General features: G+C 42.6%; 1 protein-coding gene across 1 annotated transcript in view; it reads left to right on the top strand.

Moving 5' to 3' along the window:
• The first annotated feature begins 1596 nt into the window (after positions 1–1596).
• MAL2 (mal, T cell differentiation protein 2) overlaps positions 1597–24361 on the top strand; it is a 61857-nt gene continuing 39092 nt past the window's right edge. Inside the window, exons 1-2 of the mRNA XM_063450270.1 lie at positions 1597–1812; positions 23672–23842. Of these exons, the coding sequence (XP_063306340.1) occupies positions 1684–1812; positions 23672–23842 (300 nt within the window). The 5' untranslated portion in view covers positions 1597–1683. The remainder of the gene's footprint in view (positions 1813–23671; positions 23843–24361) is intronic.

Raw genomic sequence — 24361 nt, 5'->3', positions numbered from 1 at the left:
CTTGCACTCGTTATTGTGACGGTGCAAGACGACTTGTCCACTTATGCACAATAAAAATAAAGAATTACAAAAAAAATAAAAAAAATAAAAAAAGGTGGATGGAACACAGTATGTGTCACAATGTGTATTTGGGCCCTGGTAGTGGTAAAACTAGGTTATTTGCCAAATAATGACAAGTGGTGAATTAAAGGACATTAAAGGATAGAGCACTTACCTGCAGTGCATCATCATGTACTCATCTGCATTTCCTCATACTGAAAGGCACTAACCTGCATTACTTTATCCTGAACTTGCCTGAAAGACTTTCCTTATCAGCTCCCAAGAATCCTGATTTGTGGCGTATTGCCTTCATTGAAGAATCTTAACTGCTTCAATCGCTGCATCACTGCATGATCTCGTAAGCAACCTGCATTATATTATTTTGGAATATACCTACCTGTTTCAACCTCTGCAACTCTGCATGATCCTGTATTGTCTTATCCTAAAAGGTATTTACTTATAACTAGCGTCATTGCAAAGTATCCTGGAAATCCTTAACTACTTGGTATAACTTCAAGCCTGCTTGTATACAAAATACTTTATTCATTTACTTTCTAAAGATCTTGTTTGTGGCATATCTCCTAAACCCTGTTTTTCTCACACAGTATCCTGTTTGTGGCAGACTGCCCTTTATTCTTTATTTCAGTAAATTTGTTATGTCTAATATGACAAATAAAGTTTTAACCAGTAACCCTTGTAATCGTCTCCTCTCTGACCTGCTCAGGAGCATGACAGTGGGTGTCAGCATGTGTATTTGTGTGTGTGTGTGCCAGTGTACATGTGTCTGTTAGTGTTTGTGTGGCAGTGTATGTGTGGCAGTGTGGGTGTATTTGTGTGAGTCAGTATGTGTGTGTATTGGTGTATGTGTGTTTCTGTGTGTCAGTGTATGTGCATATATCTGAGCACTCAAACACCAACTCTACACACAAACATACCCCTGCATTCAAAACACCAACACTACATACAAATACATCACTCCAACCAAATGCCATCACTGCACACAAATACATGCCTATAATTCACACACACCTACTCATACAAAAACATGCTTACATTCAAGCATACAAATACCTCTCAAAAATACAGCTCTGCAAGGATTGGCAAATAGTAAATAGCCATCTGCCAAAGTATTGTGGCAGTAAGGATCTGCCCTTTGCATACCCACTACAATGGAGCCCTGTATTAGTTCTGTCACTGCCTCGTTTCTGTAATATGTTTGTGCTTTCAGTGTCACCTCTCTAACATGTCTTGCTTGCTCTCACTTTCTGATTATTAATATTATCATTTGTCATCTCTCCATACATTGCAAACTTTTACCATCTGTTAAGCAAGTGTGTACCACAACACCTACTGCTCTCAGCCAGCAGCAAGGGAAATACCAGCTAGCAAATCACACACTCCTCATTCTCAATGTAAATTCCAGGTGCAGTTCACAAGGCTGCCGCTCCTGTCCTCTGTGACTCTGACCCTCCTATTGCATAACCAATGCAGGGCTGGGTATAATGACATGCAGTACAGGGCGGGGACAGGGCTGGGTTGAGGCTTACCTGTCTCAGGTCACATGACCTCTCAGGTATACCCACCTGTCACTTCCCTGAGCACTGTGCTGCGTTCCTCTGACCCTGGCACACAAACAAAGCAGGGATGGCTGAAACAGGAGTGCCCCCAGTACCCAACCCAGCTACTTTGTCCTACCCTGTAGCCACTGTGAACTTACCCACTGGATTTGAGGTGCTGAGGACATACTCAGGAGCATTTGTCTGCCTGGAAATTGTAAGTCCTAGAGAAGATTGTGGGGCAGATCATGGGGCATATCATGGGGCATGTGAGGGCTGGGACTGGCAGACTGCTGGCTGAGATTGATGTGAGTGTATGCCTAGCAGGAGCTGGTGGGCACTGCATGAGATCTAATCCATGTAAACCAAGGATGGCCATAAGGTGGACGTGGAAATACACTCACACCTGGTAAACCCCTTTAATGAATGGGCTTCAAAAACATTTCTGGACTTTGAGTTGTTGCAATATGTTGGATTTGCTGTTACAAAATCTCCAGTGAATGTCAGGGAGAGTCCAGTGCTTCTTGATACAATGTATAAATGTATCCATCAGAGAATAATGGAGATAGATTAATTCTGCAATCTTAGTAACTGTTACAAATTGTATTGCAATGATGGCCAAAAAAACAAATACAGCTCAAGCAGGTGAAGAATTACCATGTACGTTGTAGTCCCTGTTTTACGAATATTAAATGTAATTCTTGCTGTGCAGTGAATGGGGGGAAATAGCTGTATCCTGGCACTGAAAGGGTTAATTTCAGAATAAAGCGTGCTTATATCTCTCTGTGATAACATGAGAGTGTACAGGAAGTGTGTACATGGAATGTGTCCCTTCATAGAATGTTTTAAAGAAAGTTAGACATTTCACAGGTAATGACAGCTGCAGGCCAAGGCCACATGAACTATGCCACAGATGGCCCATTTGGCCACTGAGTGTCTGTCACATTGTAAAAGATGGTATATTGTCTCAGTACACAGATCGTGTAAATCTCCTGTAATTCAAATGTGAAACCAAAACTGGGTAAAACTGCCGGTTTAGGTGGAACATGAGAAACTTAAATAGGACTTAAATCAGATTGTTTTGCTTCAAAGCCTTTACAATCTTTTGCTGAGAGTGAGGAGGTCTCAGGCTGAAACTCCCATACATAGAAAATCCCTTTGGGTGAAATATTACCCTGCACAAAACAAATGCAGAGACTGAGGATATTTTTTTGCACAATTGAAGTATGCCCTAGGGCAGGCGTAGGCAACCTTTGGCACTGCAGATTTTTTGGACTACACCTCCCATGATGCTTTGACAGCATTATGGGTGTTAGAGCATTATGGGGAAGTAGTCCACAACATCTGGAGTGCCGAAGGTTGCCTATCCCTTCCCTAGGGTCTAAGTGTTATTACCAAGCTTAATGGTACTCAGTGTATTGACCTTGGAAGGATGAAATGTTGAGCTGGCATTGCTAGACTCTGAATATGTGACTAGGACATGCTGCCATGGGAGCTCTATCCAATGAGCTATCTCACCAGCTGCTGGCCATTTGAGTTGTATACTGATTAAAAGGTGGATGGAACACTGTATGTGTCACAATGTGTATTTGGGCCCTGGTAGTGGTTCTTCCTTCCTCTCACTCACACCCATCTCCCACCCCGGTGGCATGTAAAGAGTTAAATGACTATTTTTTCACTTATTCCTGATTCCAGTGCCGAAGTTCCTCGGTGCTGTGTCTGGCTCCTCCCCTGCTGATGTCAGCTGATGGGGGATTTAACGTGCATGCATGTGAGCACCGCATGCGCATTAGGCCTTCCATATTGGAAAGCATTGACTTAATGCTTTTCTTATGGGGTTTTAGAAGACGCTGGAAGTCCTCATGCAAAGTGTGAGCGTTTTATGGAGTCAAACCTCAGTGAAAGGCCAGGAAGTGCCTTTAGTGACTGTCTTAACCCTGCAATGTGGACATTGCAGGGCTAAGGGGACAGGGGCACTGCATGCACACCACTTCAATGTGATGAAGTGGTCTGGGTACCTCTACAGTCCTTTCAATTTACAAATTCAGTTTTCAATTCAATTCACGGTTTTGTGAATAAACCCCAACTGTCTTGGCCTTTTGGTGAGCATGAGATCTCTAATCTAACCTGGAAGTTAAATAATTCAATATGAAATGTATTGTACTGTACAGCATATAGAAATGTATAAAAATGTCTCTATATACGGAACTCCAACGTTGTAATGATTCTGAGTTTTAGCAATCATCAATCCTATGCTATTTTGCAAGACTAGAATTTGTACACCAGTGAGCTGGCAAGTGATTTGTAAACTTAAAGCCAAGTTATTGGTGGGGCAGCATTCTCTGTCCTATTGCTGAATTTTCAAGTTGGTTGTAAACTGGCAACAACTCCCTAATAAGTGAATACAATTCATTATTTACCTAAATTTCAACCGTGACCTGCCCTCTTTTTTTTTTTTTTTTACAAAATCATTGCGTAGAATGAACATTCTTTCACTGCATCCTGACATTAAAACAAAATGAGGCTCCATTCCAAATATAGAGCTTGTTACCACACCTGCTTGAGCTGTTTGTGTTAGACAGGTGTAGCCCAGCAAAGCAAATGTCAAAAGACTGTCGGATTCCTTGGTTTTAATCCCTTTACTGCTAACATATATAATTATAAAAAAAAAAAAAAAAAATTGAGGTTTAAAAGGGAAGTCATACCCTCTAACCCATTTTTGAACATTCTGAAAAAGTGAGCCTTCAGAGACTGGACTGACAAAAAAAAAATGCATTCTTAGAGACTTCCCTCCTACTTTTTTTAATTGCAGAGTTAAAGCAGGCAATTTTAGTGTGTGCATAGTTCAAAGGTCAGTACAGTATCCCTACTTGGAGAGTTTTAAATTTTTTTTATTTTAACCTAATGTTTTGATTTTAACTTAATACTTTTCTGTAGCCGTAGGAACTAGAGTCGCCTCCTTAAACTGCCACTTGTAGCCAGCCACCAAACTAACCTGCTAGGTCTGTGCATAGTTGGTACGGACCCAGCCTCATTGGGAAGGGCTCTGCAACAAAACTCGGCTTGCCTGCTGAGCCTTGGCGTTAAGTGGTTGTCAAGTGTCGAGAAAGGTGAACAAACATTATCACCGCATATAATGCTTTTAGTGTCATAGACGATTAATGCGTCTGAAAACACATATCGTAGTCTATAAGAAGCTATTATAACAGATTGTGCAGGACTATAGAAGTTATATGACCATCAATTATTAGTAGTAGTATTATTGTTAGCATTTATATAGGTCCAACCTATTCTGCGGCGCTGTACAATATTATAAAAGGGGGGAATTTAACCATAAATTAGAAAGTTACAAAATGTTACAGGAACGATAGGTGGATGAGGACACTGCTCAAATGAGCTTACAGTCTAGAAGACTTTGACTATGTTTGTAGCACCTACAGTGGATTAAACTTCTACAAAGTTCAGGCAGCCTTCCTGTTTGTGGCTTGTTCTAAATGTAACTCATGCTGCTATTCAGCGATTTGAGTCGCTTGGAACAAACGGTTTAGTTAAATACTCAAATGTTTTTAATAGCATATTATTTTACAGAATGTTTCTTTGTGCACTCGTGGGAAATGCACTGTTTTCATCAAAGGGGGGTGAGAAGGCAGTAAGTTTTGTTTTTCTAGAAGTGACAGAAGTAATTAAATTAGGACCAGATGTAAATGGCAGTAGGCAGAACATTCTAAGACACTTCTAGGCAGATAATGTGAGTTTGATGAATTTATTAACTGGTCATTGCAGTAAAATCTGTATATTATTTGATAACTATATATGGATATATGTATGTATGCGTGTATTTCTGTTTGTAATGTGTTTTGTTTGAATCTGTGAGAACAGTGAGTGTATGTGTACACAGGGCCTAGCAAATCATTTTGGCTTATTCTTAACTATTACTGGGACCATCCGGCACACGTACCATTCCAGTGATTCTATGTACCTACCAACAGTTCTCTGCTGTATACACCTCCAGCTAGTCCACAGCCTATACCAATCAATAATTTTGGGACTATAGTCTGGGAGAACTTGTTTACTGGCATACACCGGTTTACTCTCATTTATACACTCGTGCATACATGCTTCCAGTGAACCCACTCGGTGCATTACAATTTTTTCACACCATTAAATGACAGCATGTTGGCATTTGACATCAGGACCTTTGGAAGATAGTTGATTATACTGCTGCACACTATCTGCACCATAACATTTGGTCCTTTGTTGCCACTTTTCTTTTTCTTTTTTTTTTAAATTCTTTATTTTCAGTGCAATAGCATTAGTACAGACACTTGTCTATTTGCCACAACAGCAAAGGGTGAACTTGGTATTCCGAACATGTCAATACAGTAAATTGGCTAAGACATACAATGCACATTTTTTAATATAATGGGCTGTTAGGTTATAGCAATTTGCTTCCGTTAGTACTGGTACGTGCTAGGCTAGGAATTGTGGTGTAGTGGCTCAGCCACGGAGAGCTGTCTAGTTTGGACAAGTCGCTTGTAAACTATCAGTCTCATAACATGGCATTGGTGATCTTGGGGACCTGAGACGTTGTGCCACTTGCCTGGTAGCCCCGTTGGTTAGTGGGTGCATGGTTTTCCCCTTTAGTGTCGGGTGGTCTTAGTCTTAGGGCTGCGGGGTTGCAGATGGGGATTGAGGGGTGTAAAGGCGGGGTAGGCGCAACTAGTGATGCACTAGCACAGTTGTCTAGCAGACCTGTGTCACTATATGGCGCTGGGGTCTATCTGGTTCCTAAACGTGTTGAGCCAGTGTAGGGTGGTCTTCGGCCTAGCTAGTTGGGTGTCATCTATATGGCGACGGGATGTAGCTTGGAGCATGGCTATCCATTTAGTAAATGGGGTACGCCTATTGTGGTCGTGCGCTGTGGTTATGTGTTCCCTATATGTTGAGATCCAGGTGTGGAGTGTAGCGCTCCGTGGTCGACTATGTCCCTTAACCCTAGGGCATTGGGGGGGCGGAGTGCTGGAGTCGGTGTGCAGGGCTGCCGCCATGCTGCTTGGGACTAGGAAAGAGAGTGTGGGTGGCATCTCAGGAGCAGAGATTTTGCGAAATGAGAAACATTCTGATAATATGAACATTGAAAGAAAAAAAAAAAAACAAGATACACTTTGTGTACTGGTTTTGTTTGGATGAGTTCAGGTTTCTGGGCCTCGTCCTCCTTCACGCACGGGAGAGGGGGAGTCCTCAAAGTCTCTCAGATGAGTATTGGGTGTACACGGAATGGGTAACCCTTGCGGAGTGAGGCCCAGTGCTGTCATGAAGGCAGGGCCGTTTGCCGGGTCAGTTGCTTTGTATGTTTTCCCTTCCTTTGTGACCAGCAGTGACCTGGGGGTTGACCATCGGTACGGTAGTCCTGCTTTTTGGAGGAGTTTAGTGATGGGCTGCATTTCCTTGCGCCATATTAGTGTAGATCTGCTCAAGTCTTGAAATGAGGAAATGTTGCTGGTTTCGAATTTGTATGGTGTCTTCCCTTTAAGGGCGGTTATTAGGCTAATTTTGTCCGTTAGAGAATGACACCGCAGGATGACGTCGCGTGGTGCTGCGTTGGGGGCTTGCGGGATTTGGTGATCCTGTAGACCCCATTGAAGGTAAAATGTTTTGCTTGTCGTGTTGGGAGGAGGGATACCACCAGTCTTCTAATATAGTGTGGTAGTTCCTCCAAAGGTACTGTCTCTGAGATTCCTCTGAGTTTAATGTTTTTCCTTCTGCCCCTATCGTCTAGTATGCTGACTTGGTTAAGAATGTTGGTCTAATCAGCTTGCATCTGTTGTACCTGGTCGTGTAGTGCATTCAGGTCTTGTTTCAGGGCACTCTGTTTTGAGTGCTGCCAGGTCGGCTTCCCACATTTGTCGGAGGTTTCGTTGGAGGGTAGCCAGCATATCCTGTATGTCCCCCTTTGTTGCAGGAGCCATTTCTTCCGCCCTGTGTGGGGTAGAATTCCCGGTTTCTGCTGGGGTTTGGTGGTGGTGAGAATCCCCTTCCTCCGCCTGTTGAGTCTGGGCTTGGTGTTCTGAATAACTGGCCAATGTCCCGGTGTGTCTGTGAAGTAGTTGGCGGCTGTTTCTGGGACTTCCTCCCCATTTCCTCCACAGGGGGTACTTTCAGGGTTGGGTCAAGTGAGCCGAGGTTACACCACACCCCTGGGGCCCAATCCGACTCGAGTGGGCTGCTTCCCGCATGGTAGGCCTTAGGGCCGCGGCTGTGGGTTTTTCTTGTTGCGGCATGGAAGAACGGCATCGGCGGGTTCCGTGCGGTGCCCTCCGTTGATATCTGGCACTTTCGTGGTTAGTTAGGGTGTGATGTGTGTGTTATTTGTTGGATTCAAGTCGATTTTCTCGGAGCTAGGGAATATGGCGACTGCTCCCTTGTGTAGTCAGGCTCCGCCCCCCTGATGCCACTTTTCTATAACACTGGGTAACTCCATTCAAATATATATCACATGTACTGGCATTTCAGCCATAGGGAATATCACTATTTTCAATTTATCTGGGCTACCTTGACTCAGAATTTCCAGTTACATGGGTCTTATCTTACCAATGACAAGATATTTTAAATGTGTTGTATGTTTTAGTTCCATTTCTTCTTTGTACTCCATCTCTGTATTTCCACATACAGTTGTTAGACAGTATTTTATTTATTAATTCCAATAAAGGTTATATTTTAACTATCACAGGTGTTTCACAATATTTATTGTTTCCAAGATTGAAGGAACACTTTAGGAGACACTGTAGGCACCCAGAACACTTCAGCTCGTTCAGTGGTCTGGGTGCAGTGTCCCTATTGCACTTAGAGCTGTTTACATTGCAGCACAATGTCTGCCTCCAATGGCTGTCTACCAGACAGTCACTGGAGGCGCTTCCTGGATCCAAACAGACCTTTGGTCCCATATCTGACACTGGACGTCCTCACTCTCTGAATGAGGACCTCCAGTGTCAGATTTCCCCCCATAATAAAGCATTGATTCAATGTTTTCCTATGGGGAGGTCTAATGTGTGCGCGCCCGCTTGTTGAGGGACGTTGAAGGAGGTGGAGCTGCAACCCAACGCTGAGGGACAAGGTAAGTAAATAAAGTGTTTTTAACGCGAGGCGCGAGGGAGGGGGGCAGCAGAGGGAGCTATAGTGCCAGGATTTCATAGAAACATAGAAACATAGAATGTGACGGCAGATAAGAACCATTCGGCCCATCTAGTCTGCCCAGTTTTCTAAATACTTTCATTAGTCCCTGGCCTTATCTTATAGTTAGGATAGCCTTATGCCTATCCCACGCATGCTTAAACTCCTTTACTGTGTTAACCTCTACCACTTCAGCTGGAAGGCTATTCCATGCATCCACTACCCTCTCAGTAAAGTAATACTTCCGGATATTATTTTTAAACCTTTGCCCCTCTAATTTAAGACTATGTCCTCTTGTTGTGGTAGTTTTTCTTCTTTTAAATATAGTCTTCTCCTTTACTGTGTTGATTCCCTTTATGTATTTAAATGTTTCTATCATATCCCCCCTGTCTCGTCTTTCCTCCATGCTATACATGTTAAGATCCTTTAACCTTTCCTGGTAAGTTTTATCCTGCAATCCATGAACCAGTTTAGTAGCCCTTCTTTGAACTCTCTCTAAGGTATCAATATCCTTCTGAAGATAGGGTCTCCAGTACTGTGTACAGTACTCCAAGTGAGGTCTCACCAGTGTTCTGTACAATGGCATGAGCACTTCCCTCTTTCTACTGCTAATACCTCTCCCTATACAACCAAGCATTCTGCTAGCATTTCCTGCTAGCATTTCAGCTTTGTGTTTCTTGGTAAGTCAAATTTTCTCCTCATTTTCAATCTGTAGTCTTTGCCTTTTTGCCCTAAAATCACTGATGTAATGGATGCCATGATTTAGGTCTCTGGGATTTGCAGTTCAGCTACAGCAGAAAGCTGGCCATTGAACTACAACTCCCAGTAACCATTGCTGTGGCTATACTGCATTGCCAGGGGCCTTCTGGAGTAGGAACTACAGTGTCTGGATTTTTTTTTGAATGTATTTATTTATTTTTACTATCTTCGCATATATTTTTAAGTCAAACTTTATGTAACAGGTTTAGTTTAGGTCTTTCAAGAATTTAGTTTAGTTTTTCTTTCAGCAAAATTACTTTGCTAACCCTATTGTCACTCCTTGTTATATATTACTCTGACATAACACACACCTGGTCTCCTCCTACCACACACTTATTTTTATCATATCAGGTTGGGAGGTATATATTTGTTTTATAAAACAATGGCAAATTTGTTTACATGTATGGGAGAGGCAATCTTTTTTATTTTAGAATTATTTTTTTTTTAAAACCATGGCTTGTCAAAGACCCACAGGGGTGAAAATGCCTGATATATTGGTGGTTATCAGATTTATTTTGTCATTAATAGAGCAATAAATACTGTGAAAATCGCTGATAACTCTCAATTTGTACGCATACTAGCCATATGGCTACCACAATGTATATATGAAATATTATTATAAAGTGACACAGTAGCGTGTGTAATACGTGTACTGTAACAGGTATGTTTTATTTCACTGTATTGGAAGAACAATTTCAAACAGTTTACTGGTCCAAGGGTGGAACAGGCATGTTTGTCAATCTGTATCATTGCCAGAATTAAGGCAGAGTCAATAGGAAGAACAGCAAATAATCGCGTGTGTTATAGTGCAGGGCAGGATTAGATGAGTTAGATACAACACAAGGCAGTCTGGAAACAGGAGCAGTTGGAGACAATGATGTGGCAAATGTGTACCTGGGAAATAACTGGTTAATAACTGGTTAATAGGTAGCAGTTAGCAAACGTTGTGCTAAGTAATACCCAGTAATGACCTGTGATAGCCAGAGAGGTCACCTAATGGTTCAAGTATCATTGAGAGCTAAAGGTTTAGGAAACAATTTGTGGAATTAAGGTATTTAGCAGACTTAATGCTGATTATAATACAGAGATTTATTTGCTAAAGGGTGGATCATAATGAACTGAAAACCAGATTGCACAATTCCTCTTCATCAGTCCTCTCCCTGGTTTTGTCAGAATGTTTTCCTCTCTCTCCTCTGTTATTCCTCTTCACTGGTCAGTCTATCAGTCTCCTCCTCTGTACACCCCATCAGTGTCATTCACAGTCCTTCACTGTACTCTCTGTCAGACCTGCTATCTATCTTAGAATGTATTCTTCCACAGATCAAGGTTTGGGACCACTCATCCTGTGGCAGAGTCAGCCTATGCAGTCCGTGAATGGGATCAGTCACTCTAGTTGGGACAGTCTATGGGATTACTCAGTTTATAGGGTCAGTGTATGGAGTCAGGATGCCTATGGGGTCAGTGTGTATTATTGGTCAGGCTGTAGGGTCAGTGTATGGTATTGGTCATGCTGCTGGGTCAATGTATGGTATTGGTCAGACTATGGTGTCAGTGTATAGTATTGATCAGACTATGGTGTCAGTGTACGGTCAGACTATGCTGTCAGTATACTGGTATTGGTCAGGCTATGGTGTCAATATATGGAGTCAAGCTGCCTATTCTGACAGTGTATGGTATTGGTCTGTGTGTGGGGTCAGTGTATGTGTGGTGGAATCTCAGTAAAAATAAATTTACTAGGACAAGATTGCCATGTGGCATATGTGTAAATGGTGTATCAGTTAGTTAGTTACACGTAGCTAAGATACAATCAACACCATATTGAGCAAATGCAGGAATGCAGAAACTGAAAACACTTCCCCTCCTCCATTGTTCTGGGTGAGCCATGTGGTCTAATAAGTAAGGGAAGTTTGTTCAGCTGATTGTGTAAAGAGTATATGGGGGTAGAGTTAACTATAGGAGGAGCTATATGTCTATATCATGCATTTACACAGCCAGTTCTGGGCTCAGATCTTTGCTGTTTTTGGTGACATAAGTCCCTCTGAGCCCCGGTCGGTGAATCGAATAAAGAATCTCTTCCTTCCTGAAGAAACCTGTGTCCATCTCTCTGTGCTTGGCTTCCGTCAGTTTCTCCGGTATCATATGGTGTTGGTCAGTCTGTTGGGTCAGTGTATGGTGTTGGTCAGGCTGTTGGGTCAGTGCATGGTGTTGGTCAGGCTGTTGGGTCAGTATGTGTTATTGGTCAGGCTATGGTGTCAGTATGTGTTATTGATCAGGCTGTGGGTCAGTGTATGGTATTGGTCAGACTATGGTATCAGTGTATGGTATTGGTCAGACTATGGTGTCAGTGTACGGTCAGACTATGCTGTCAGTATATTGGTATTGGTCAGGCTATAGTGTCAATGTATGGAGTCAGGCTGCCTATTCTGACAGTGTATGGTATTGGTCGGTGTGTGGGGTCAGGGTATGGTGTTGGTCAGGCTGTTGGGTCAGTATGTGTTATTGGTCAGGCTATGGTGTCAGTACGTGTTATTGATCAGGCTGTGGGTCAGTGTATGGTATTGGTCAGGCTGTGGGTTCAGTATATGGTATTGTTCAGTGTTGTGGTATTGATTAGGCTGTGGGTCAGTGTATGGTATTGATCATGCTGTTGGGTCAATGTATGGTATTGGTCAGACTTTGGAGTCAGTGTACGGTCAGACTGTGGTGTCCGTATATTGGTATTGGTCAGGTTGTGGGACCAGTTTGTGGTATTAGCCAGGCTGTGGGGTCAGATTTTGGTATTGATCAGGCTGTGGAGTTACTGTATGGAGTCAGACTATAGGGTTGGTGTATGGAATCAGTCATGTCGGTCTATTGGGTCAGTGTATGTGATCACTCATTCTGTGGCACAGTAAATCTATGGAGTCAGTGAATAGGGTTAGTCACTCTTGGGGGTAGTCTATGGGAACACTCAGTCTACCGTGTCAGTCAACCTATGGAGATAGTTTATGTGATCAGTCAGCCAATGGGGTTCATGTGGGGGTATGTGGTCAGTCATCCTATGTGATCAAAGTGTGTATGGGGTCAGTCATTCTAGGGCGACAGGGCAGGGCCGGATTAACATAGGGGCTGATGGAGCTGCAGCTCCAGGCCCAGGCCCATGGAATAGGCCCATTGATTATTTTTTTTTACACACTACTCTTAGAGTTGCCAGGTATTTCTCATGTATTTCTTATGGTTGCCAGGTAATTCTCAGATGTATTTGAGGCTGCCTAGCCGGTGCCGGTATGGCAGTAATGCCGGCAATACAAATGTCTGTCTCAGTATAAACAGAGATTATTCTGCAATACCAGCGCCGGCCAGTAGGAGTCGCTGTTTGTGTTGAGAGAGGCAGGGATAAGAAGTTACAGCATCTCCCTCCCTGCCTCTCTCTACTCACTGATCCTGAGAGTTCAGACAGCAGTTTCGAGCCTGAGAGACTTGGGGACGCTGAGACATAGGGACACTGGGGAACCTGGGGACACTAGGGACACAATGGCCCCATGTCTCCCAGTGGCCCCTAGTCTCTCAGTGTCCCCATGTCTCCTAGCCAGTGTCCCTAGTGTCTCAGTGTCCCTGGTGTCTCCCAGTGTCCCCATGTCTCCCAGTGTGCCTGGTGTCTCTCAGTGTCCCTAGTGTCTGTGTCCCTAGTCTCCCAGAGTGCCCTAGTCTCTAAGTGTCCCCATGTATCTCAGTGTCCCCATGTCTCTCCCAGTGCCTCAGTGTCCCCAAGTCTCACAGTGTCCCAATGTCTCTAAGTGTCCCCTAGTGTCCTAGTGACATCGGGACACTGGGAGATATGGGGATACAAACACTAGGGGACACTGGGCGACATGGAGACAGTGGGGGACACAGGGAGACATGGGGACACTGGGCAACTTTGAGGCTTGGGAGATATGGGGCACTCCCAGTGTCCCCATGTCTCCCAGCCAGTGTCCCTAGTATCTCCATGTCTCCCATTGTCTCAGTGTCCCCTAGTATAAAAGAAAAAATCTCAGGCACTCACTGTGATAGATTTAAGCAGGTTTATTGGACACCGCAACGTTTCAACCTGTACCCAGGTCTGCATCAAGTCTCCAGTGTCCCCTATGTATCACAGTGTCCCCTATGTATCAAAGTGTCTCAGTGCCCCAGGTCTCCCAGTGTCCATAGTGTCTCAGTGCCCCCTAGTCTCTCAGAATCCCCTAGTATCCCAGTTTCCCCATGTCTCACAGTGCCCCCAAGTGTCTCAGTGTCCCCTAGTATAAAAGAAAAAAAATCTCAGGCACTCACTGTGATAGATTTAAGCAGGTTTATTGGACACTGCAATGTTTTGACCTGTACCCAGGTCTTTATCGAGTCTCCAGTGTCCCCTATATATCACAGTGTCCCCTATGTATCACAGTGTCTCAATGCCCCACGTCTTCCAGTGTCCCCTCATGTCTCAGTCACCCAGTGTCCTCATGTCTCCGTGTCCCCAAGAGTCTGTGTCCCTAGGTCTCCCAGTGTTCCCTAGTATCTCAGTGTCCCCATCTCTCCCAGTGTCCCAATGTCCCCTAGTGTCCTAGTGACATGGGGACACTGGGAGACATAGGGACACAGACACTAAGGGACTGGGAGACATGGGTGTGGCAAACCTAGCCACTTCTGGACTATGATATGTAGAGGTTGTCCATAGGCTGTAAGGGGGGACTGTATCTTCTATATTGTGTGTGTATTTTATAGGACCGTTCGCATGCTGGCAGCCCTAAGCTACCAGCATACAGACCCTTCGTTGGACGAATTGCGGCCATCCGGGCCGTTCGCCAACCGAACACGGGCTCCCCAGGTAGAGCACACACTTAGAAGTCGTGTGGCGCTCGTTAACCGATTGCAACAATGTTGCAATCGGTAATTAAAGGCTCTCCTAGGTGGCCGTCGTTCGACTACCGACCATGCGGCGGTCGGCCATCTTGGATCCTTTGTCTCTCCAGCGGTGTTCGGTCGTCGAGTGCCTGGTACTAAAAACGGCTACTCAATGATACGAACACCGCTGGACTTCCAGAGCGTTCGGGAGTTCCGCTCTCATCACATTGTGTTCCCCATTGGTGTTCGGTAGTTTTAAACCGAACTCGATGGCTAAGTGTATTTTATGCGGCGTTCAGTCAGTTCAGCTGGGAGCTGAGCGGTATTCTCCCAAAAGATGCGCTCAGGTCCCAGCTACCTGCCGAACGTTCTGTCATTTAAATCTGCCGAATAGAATGTAAAAAACTTATTTTAATACAGATTGTCAGTTCTGCTGCACGAGGGGATAATCCACTTAATCGTCCATTTTAGTGGGAGTATCCTTCTCGTGCAGCACAGCCTGTTGGGAAAGTTACATTGCATGATGGGAGAAATCCCCTGGATTTACTGTATGGAAACCCCTTGCATGGGGAACTGTATAAATATGCCAGCTGTGAATAAAGCCAGTTAGTTGACTCCCAAACTGTGTTTCGTCCGGTTATTGGGAGGATTTGGGAACTTGCCTTACTTTTCAGCGCTGACTGTGGATTTACCTGTGGAACCAGCGGAGATCGGGGGTTTTAACATTACGCTCCGCTACAATGGGGACACAGACATATCCCCTTTTTGTGTATGTTCGCCCCTTTCGACAGTTCTGGTTATGTGATTTGTGTCAGTGGCCCACCCTTTTACCCCATCCATAGACTTCCTGCTTTACAGGACACTGCTGTTAGAGGGTATGGTATGGGACGGGTTTACTTGAAAGATGAACGCGTGAGATTAGCATAGGGTATGTGTTTTCTCATAACTGCATCCTATGAGTTTCCCTCCAGCACCATCTCCATCAGATACATGATGCTTAGGAGGTAGGACTGTTTCAGTGTTGTTGGTCAATATGATTTTGTAATTAGGCCCATCATAATTGTCAGCACCAGGCCCACTGAGCTCTTAATCTGGCCCTGCGACAGGGTATGGGTTATTTCAGTCTATGGGACCAGTCAGGTTATAGGATCATTATTTAACATAATTGTACTCCCTTATATAGGAAATTATATTTTGTTGTTTAATTAAAGAGTGGGCTATTAAAGAAAATATGAAATACAGGGAATGTCTGTAAAGAAGACATAATTATTATGTGTATCAATGAAAATTTAGATTGCAGTCAGCTTCCTTGACACAATTAGTTTCTAAAATAACGGTGAGATCTGATCATCCTATCAAATCTTTTTTATAAATTCCTCTATAAGCCTCTAACAATCTTCAATCAGTAGCTGGGTCTTTGCATTTTTTGTAAAGATCCCCAGGAAGTGGTAGAAGGGTAAGGGACAAATACTTACAATTACAATTATTTATATAGAGCCAACACATGCATGCAGCACCGTGCAATAGGAAACAAGACACACATTTAATTATAACAAAACATGTATGGCAGGAACAGTAGATGTAGACAGGGCCTGATTAAGAGCCCAGTGGGCCTGGTGCTGAGTCTGACAATTATGATGGGCCTAATTACACAATCTTTTCGACAGACAACACTAAACCAGTTATACCTCCCAAGAGTTATGTATCTGGTGGAGGTGGTGATGGAGGGATATAGCTATCAGAAAACACATACCCTATGCTAATCTCTTGCTTTCATCTTTCAAGTAAATCCATACCCCCTAACAGCAGTATCCGGTGAAGCAGTATTTTGGTAAAAGTAAAAGTGTGGGTCACTGACGCAAATCCCTTTACCAGAACTGCACAAAGGGACAAACATGCCCAAAAAGGGAGCGTGTCTGCACGAAGAATTAGATGGTCAGCCTGGCGTGAATGCATGTCAGTCTGCCTGCCAATCATGCAGGATGACCAACAGAGGGCATACTGTGCAGACAGCACCCTGAGCTTGGCATCATTGTGTCTAATTATGCGCTCGCTCTACGCTTTCGAAGGACTGTCCTCTAGCGCTCGCTGCTCCACTCCTCTCCTGTTTTACAGTCTGGGACAGAGGAAATGTGTGTATATAGTGAGTGTAGAAGAAAGGGAACATGCCATAGTGTTAGAGAGACCGAAGCAGCAAGTGCATTCGCATAGTGCACAAAGTCAGCTTTACCTTAACTAATTTCACTGTCAGTCAGTCCACACCAGTTTTACCCCCCTACATCCCTTTTAAATTTCCATACTTAAGCAAGAGCATGTGAAGAGTAGTAAAAAATTTTTTTTGTTTTTTTTGTTTTGTTTTTTAATCAATGGGCCTATTTCATAGGCATGGGTCTGAAGCTGCAGCTCTATCAGCCCCTATGTTAATCCAGCCCTGGATTTAGAGGGCCCTTAACTTGAAACTATTATTCATTGTCAGAAAACGAAACTTGAAACTATTATTCATTGTTCTTCCATTTTCTGGTCCTCAGCTTCCTTCATATGACACCTTCAAGAGCCACATTATGTTGTACTCTAGACCATGAGCCAGAAACAAAACATGCAAGATTTCCTATAGATTTTATGGTAAATGTGCAAAGAATTGCCTTAGGCATTGTGTGAATGCCTATTGCATCAGCAGTTGCAAGTGATGGCTAAACGAAACAAGTAAAAGCTGATTAAAGCTCAGCTTTTTCACATATGTTGCCAAAATTATTGCATATACACATTAATAAAGTCCAATATCTTATTTACAGTATATCATTTCATTGGGGTGCAAGTCCAATGAAAGTCCAAAATAGTGTATAGGATTTAGTTGTTGTTTTTTCCCATTAAGATTCTATTCTTATGAATAACTAAGAAAGTGCCAGTGCCTCAATAAAGGCAAATGGTAATGACAAATTTACTTTGAAAATATTGTAACTAGTGATGTCGCACACTTAAATTTTCGGTTTGTGAACGGCGAACGCGAACTTCCGCAAATGTTCGCAAACGGGCGAACCGGGCGAACCGCCATAGACTTAAATAGGCAGGCAAATTTTAAAACCCACAGGGACTCTTTCTGGCCACAATAGTGATGGAAAAGTTGTTTCAAGGGGACTAACACCTGGACTGTGGCATGCCGGAGGGGGATCCATGGCAAAACTCCCATGGAAAATTACACAGTTGATGCAGAGTCTGGTTTTAATCCATAAAGGGCATAAATCACCTAACATTCCTAAATGTTAAAGATAAAATTCCAAAGAACTTTCCCACGCTGTGTAAAATTACAAAGAGCACTCTGATTGGCTTAATTGCAGGGTGGGGCAAGGCTTTGTAAGCCTTCCCCCGCCCTGCGTAGCTCAGTCTGCACTGAGCCCTCCATGGGTGAAGATGGATTATTTTTTTGCGCTCGAGATTTTTCTTTTTCGTCAGTTTTTTTTTGCGCTCGGGTTTTTTATTTTATTTTAAGTTCGACGGGTGTGATGGCTTTTTATTTGGCCTTTTTTGGGGCTGAAAAATGAAGATTTTAGAAAAAAGAAGAAAACGTCAAATGGTAAGTTAAATTTTTTTTTTTACAGGTTAGTTATTTTTCCCCCCCTCACTATTTTTAGAGTGAGGGGGCTAGGTAGGGGATAGTTTGATTGGGGGGGGTGACTAGGGGCTTGGGACCCCTAGTCACCTTGATTGGGGGGGATTTTCATTTAGGGCCCCCACCCTCCGCTCAGGGGTGCGGGCCAGGGGGAGGACAGTAGGTCCCCACCTCTTATTGTTTTTTTAGGGCCCCCACGCACCGCTCAGGTGTGGGGTCCGGGGTGGACAGTAGGTCCCCCCCTTATTGTTTTTTTAGGGCACCCACCGCTCAGGGGTGGGGGCTGCGGGGGAGGACGGTAGGTCCCCCCATCTTTATTTAGGGCCCCCACCCACCGCTCAGGGGTGGGGGCCGGGGGGGGAGGATGGTAGGTCCCCCCATCATTCTTATCTAGGGCCCCCACCCACTGCTCAGGGGTGGGGGCTGGGGGGAGGACAGTAGGTCGCTCCCCCCTCTTTTTATTTAGGGCCCCCACCCACCGCTCAGGGGTGGGGGCCAGGGGGGGAGGACAGTAGGTCCCCCCCTTATTGTTATTTATGGGGCCCCCACCAGCCGCGCAAGGGGGGTGGTTATAAGGTTTCGTTTTTTACAGTGAGCAGCCACTGTTTACTAGACATGCCCCCACTCGCGGTATAGCGAGTAGGGGCATATTATTTACTAATACTAAGTAATCTTTAGGTTACTGGCTATGGGGGGATAATGTATAATAAAAACAGGTTACTGGCTATGGGAGGATCATGTATAATAAACACAGGTTACAGGCTATGGGAGGATAATGTATAATAAACACAGGTTACTGGCTATGGGGGATAATGTATAATAAACACAGGTTACTGGCTATGGAGGGATAATGTATAATAAACACAGGTTACTGGCTATGGGAGGATAATGTATAATAAACACAGGTTACTGGCTATGGGAGGATAATGTATAATAAACACAGGTTACTGGCTATGGGAGGATAATGTATACTAAACACAGGTTACTGGCTATGGAGGATAATGTATAATAAACACAAACACAAAAAAAAAGAATGCAGCTTCAGAATTAATCTAAATTGTATACTGTCTAGAAGGTGGGAGGGTCTGGGAGGGAGGGTCTGCTGCTGATTGGCTGGTATGTGTCTGCTGACTGTGAGGTACAGGGTCAAAGTTTACTCAATGATGACGAATAGGGGGGCGGAACGAACATCGCATATGTTTGCCATCTGTGGCGAACGCGAACATGCTATGTTCACCAGGAACTATTCACCAGCGAACCGTTCGGGACATCACTAATTGTAACAAATTTTTTGCTATTTTAGTTCAAGCGATATTATGACTTTTCTTCCCTGTTCCAGCCAATCATGATGACACCATGATTGAAAAGAGAGTGTAGCTCAGTGTAGTTCATTGATCCAAACAGTTAGACAGACCGACTGCTTACTGTATAATAGACAGGGCACTCAGCAGGTCACAAGAGCGTTGGCATACATTATAACTTTCCATTGTAGCACATATGACATGCTATAATATCTAAATAATCAGTTCAGATTTAATGATATTTGCCTTATTTTAGCCTTCATGATGTTAAAGGAACATAGTGCCACAAATACAAACATGCATTCTACACACTATAGTTTTAAAAACACCATTTAGGTGGCCGGCCCCCCTTGCCTGCATTTAAACTCACCTTGTTTCCTTCGCTGTGTGGGTCTTGTCATGGCTGACTCCGCCTCCTTAGTTGAGATCATCAAATTTGACAATCTCAGCCAATCCAATGCTTTCCCATAGGAAAGTGTTGGGAGGCTATTGCGCATGTACAGCAAAACTCTGCACTGTGCCAACTAGCATCTCCTCATAGAGATGGCGTGAATCAATGCATCTCTATGGGAAGCATTCAGTGTCTCCATGCAGAGCAACGTCAGTGCTGCATGTTGTGCAGCACGGATCCAGGAAGCTCCTCTAGTGGCTGTCTGAGTGACTGCCACTAGAGGTGTGGTAGGCAGTTCAGAGTTCAGGCTATTGACACCATAACAACTACATTAAGCTGTAGTCGTTTTGGTGACTAGAGTGTCCCTTTAATATTCAGCACAATATAAATTCTTTTACATATTTCATTTTGAATGAAAACTACCATTGAGTGAGTAACAATACATATCAACAGTGTATTGTTGCAGTCAAACAGAGTGTGAGTTTCTAATGGCTAAGAAGGTGTGGTGCCAATTTAGCGAACACTCCCTATTAGTTTTTGTAGAATTCCAATATCCATTTCAGATAATGAACTCTTATAAAAACACGTAGAAGCAGACGTATCTCAGGATTCCAACAGTCCTAACATCACAATGTGTCTCACATGAGCTATGTTTTTATCACACTATCTTTGGCGTTTTGTAACTTTGGGCCTTAAAGTGACGCTACAGTTATCTTCTACTATTATCAGGCTTGATATCAGCATGATTCGCTGTTGGGTTATTAAGTTACTAGAAATTTAAATACCCTAAGACCCTGCAGAATTATACCACTTTTATCTAAAAAAACAAAGACATCGGTAAAAGGTAACAAACATTGAGGAAATATCCTCATTTGAAAAACAGTTTGTATAAGCATATGTATGTTATGGAATTTACATCAAAACTATTAACATGTGAGTATTATTAAGTAACAAACTACATAAACATATGTATATCTTCCGGACCAGCTTTGGTCACCTTTAAGACAAAGTAACATAGGATCAACTATAGTTACATTCATATTTTAAGCTTGACAGTCATTAGAAAACCTTCTGTTACAAGATGCATGGGTGTTTGCTGCTAAGCATGGTTTATGATAATAAAACATTCTGATAACAATTACGTATTTTGTGGGGGTTTTTTTATTTTATTTTTTAAAGGCAAGACTTGCCTGACAGACTAGTGTCTCGAGGGTGAGTAATAATTTTACTGCTGCTGTAAGCACGGTGCTTTATCTTTGTGTTTGTAATAATTTTGATAGCCCACTCTTCTCATCCATTCACTGTCCAACAATCACCATTTTTTCTTCAAAGCTTTGAACCCAAATAAATCCAAGAGAAATCTGATCACATAGGAGAAGGCGATGAACTAACAGTTTTTTAAAACTAAGAATTCTTGGGAACTGCACAGGGAGTATAACATTTCAGACCAGAAATAGCTGAGTTGGTGAATTTTTCCAAATCAACTGAAAACAATTATTTTTAATTGAATCTTACGCCTCGAAACTCATAGTTTGACTAATAAACCTTTTATCCCGTGTAGGGAATTCACAGTTTTGTTTTCTGGTGTTTTTTGATGAATAGGCCATTCAGGTGGAATGCAGATCTGCACATATGACTCCAACCCAGTACATAGTATTATTTATTTATTTATTATTGCCATTTATATAGCGCCAACAGATTCCGTAGCGCTTTACAATATTATGAGAGGGGGAGATACACACACACATATATAGTACAAGTGAACATGTGCATTGTTTATCAAACTATCACAAATACCTGAACGTTCCGTACTGTAAACAGAAAACTCTGTAAAACTGTCATTTGTTTGATAGTAGACGCTAGGCGTTAAAAATCCTCTTAAAGATCAGAGTCTGTGAAACAAATCTATTTGCGACGTAATTGCAGGTTAAAAGAGGCAGTGCTGGTAATAAGGAAACTCCACACCTACGGCTTTACACATGTGTTATTTAATCCTTGTAAATCTCCCCTGGTAACAGAATTGCAGGCATTCTTCCAACAGGGTCACTGTTGCTTAATTCAGTATTTAACCTTTTGTGTGACGATGGAAGAGGAAGGGTATTGAAACACAAGCTGGCTTTGTGCTAGAATTATAGTAAAACAAAATATAAAAGCCAAACAAACAGACTTGCCACCTCCGACGGGATGTTTTCTGTTTTTTTATTGTTGTTCATAATAAAGAAATTCTTTCAACTCAGTGTTTAATATATTGTAGCGTTGGTTATATCAAGTGTAATCACATAAAAGGGTTATTGTGAACCTCCCATTTGAGGCCTCCAAGTTGTCTGAATTCAGAGAAAATGGAAACAAAGCAATAAATCATAACACTCTGTAAACCTGGCTCACCACAACTACATGCCAGTTGAAGTAGATTTCTTAGAGGGCCCTTGTAGCTCTGTGCTCCGGGCTGCCTCCTATTTTCTCCTATTTTGATTGCCTGGCCCTGTTTCAGTGCAGCGGAATATTCACTGATGGCAAATATTTGAACTTGTGAAGGAGCTACAGTTTATACGTCTTTGAACAATGACCCTATGTTGCCTATTATAATGTTTTTGTCGCACAGCACCCGTCTATAAAAACCCATGATAAGAAAGCCTCCAATAGGCTTAGATCACTAACAAAGTATTGTTGTATTGTTGTATTTGATGTTTTTACACGGTTACATGATTTTTACACCCTTTTGTGCATATTTGAGGGTAAAAGTTTAGTTACAGACTACTTTTTATTTTTACTCCGTAGCAGACGTATCACTATTTTATATCCAAAGATGATAGCATGTGGTAGGATCATTTACTCTTTGGTGCCTTAACATGGTAAGCAAGCTGAGGTAGGGTTTGGCCAAATTAAATTTACTAAAACATTGGCACTGAATTACTATGTCTTTCATCAAACAATAATCCTTGTTATCAGCAATACATGTTAGGTTCCCATTCTCACTTTATTGGAAATGTCTACCATGGTTTCTTGTCCCCTGCCTTGTTCAGTTTAAAGAAATAATCATTTCTTTTTTATCAATGAGGAGCTACTGATTTGCTTAGAGAAGGCTTCCCCAAACTCCGGCCCTCCAGCTGTTGCTGAACTACAACTCCCATTATTCTCAGCCTATTTATTTCATTCATAGAATCATGGGAGTTGTAGTTCAACAACATCTGGAGGGCCGGTGTTTGGGAAAGCCTGGCTTTGAGCGTCAGCTGACCAATCAGCGGTGCCCCTGCACTCCAAACTTCCTGAAACTGAGATTCAGAAGCAGGATGCCACCTGGGGGACATGAAGATAGGTGCTGAATTCACACTTTGGGGTTCTACCATGAACTTGATTTAGATTAAGTTGTTATGGTGACCGGACTGTCTCTTTAATGCGGCACCATCCCAAATCACAACTGCACAAGGAGGATGTTTAATTTACTCATTGTTCATCTAAATTAGTTATACTGAATCACCATTAATCTACCCCAAATTACTGAATTTACTAAAACTAGAGAAGAACCCATAGCCACTACTACAATAAGCTGTGCTTGGAGTATCCCAATAAGTTGTGTTGGGGGGGCAGTATATACTAGCATTCGCAGTCAATCAATTTTACCGTATCAATGTGGCCAAGGTGTGGAGGGTTCCTTGGCACTGTAAAGACCAACAGTGTATATCAAGCCATTTTTACACAGTTTGATAATGAACTGATGGAGAGCACCAAGTGATTATAGCAATTTACAGTAATTATTGCTCTGCCTGCCCTTTGAAATACCATAGTACGATATGAACCTGTTTAGGAAACAATTCCTTATTTTTTACTATTTAGCAACATTTAAAGTTGTAATGGGCAAGTTAAAAAGTCTAAAAAAAAAACATTGCCAGAAATTCTATAACCTGATTTAAGCACAACGATAGTTTTGAAAAGTAGAGGTTGAGATTGAATATAAGGCACACTATATGTAAATATTACTGAAGCTTTTCCAATATGCCTCTTGCAGATATTTGGTGGACTCGTGTGGATTTTGATAGCAGCTTCTAATGTCCCCGTACCAGTCGTACAAGGATGGGTGATGTTTGTGTCGGTAACGGCATTTTTTTGCTCTCTCGTTTACCTGTGTGTCTTCCTCTGTGGCCTTGTCAATAGGATTCACACCAACTGGAACTTTGTGGTAAGAATTTTAAACTTTCTGTAGCAATGTATTTGCATGGACACAACATTGTGTCATCAATGTTGAAATGTCACTTTCTTCATCATCCCAATTGCAATTTCATTGGTGAACCCCACAATTATAAACCCTGGTTTACAAAATTAGTTCCCATAAACTATTTCCAAAATACGTCATAAGAAGATCTTACAACCTCATTATTACCATGTATACTGTAGCCATTACGAATGCTCATTATTCCAGCCCTGATGTGCCAACCAAAATATTCCAGAATTTTGGAAAAGAATGTGCCATGGAAAGTCCTTACAGGGGTGTAATTTTGATTTGATCAAGATACGCCCTGGCTCTCCCTTCCAAAAACATCTAGTGAGTTCTAGCTAACAATGAATAACTCCAGGATGGGATTTTCGAATTTAACCAACAGCAACTTTCAGACTTTGTACAATAATGCTTGTAATTTTGTCTTGGTTTATTTGAATGTGTGAAGACATATTTATTTTAAATGAGTCTATAGGGGTATAA

Source organism: Pelobates fuscus, chromosome 4 (genome assembly GCF_036172605.1).
Source record: "Pelobates fuscus isolate aPelFus1 chromosome 4, aPelFus1.pri, whole genome shotgun sequence".
Classification (NCBI taxonomy): Eukaryota; Metazoa; Chordata; class Amphibia; order Anura; family Pelobatidae; genus Pelobates; species Pelobates fuscus.
Note: the sequence above shows the minus strand (reverse complement) of the source record. Positions and strands in the feature narration are given on the sequence as shown.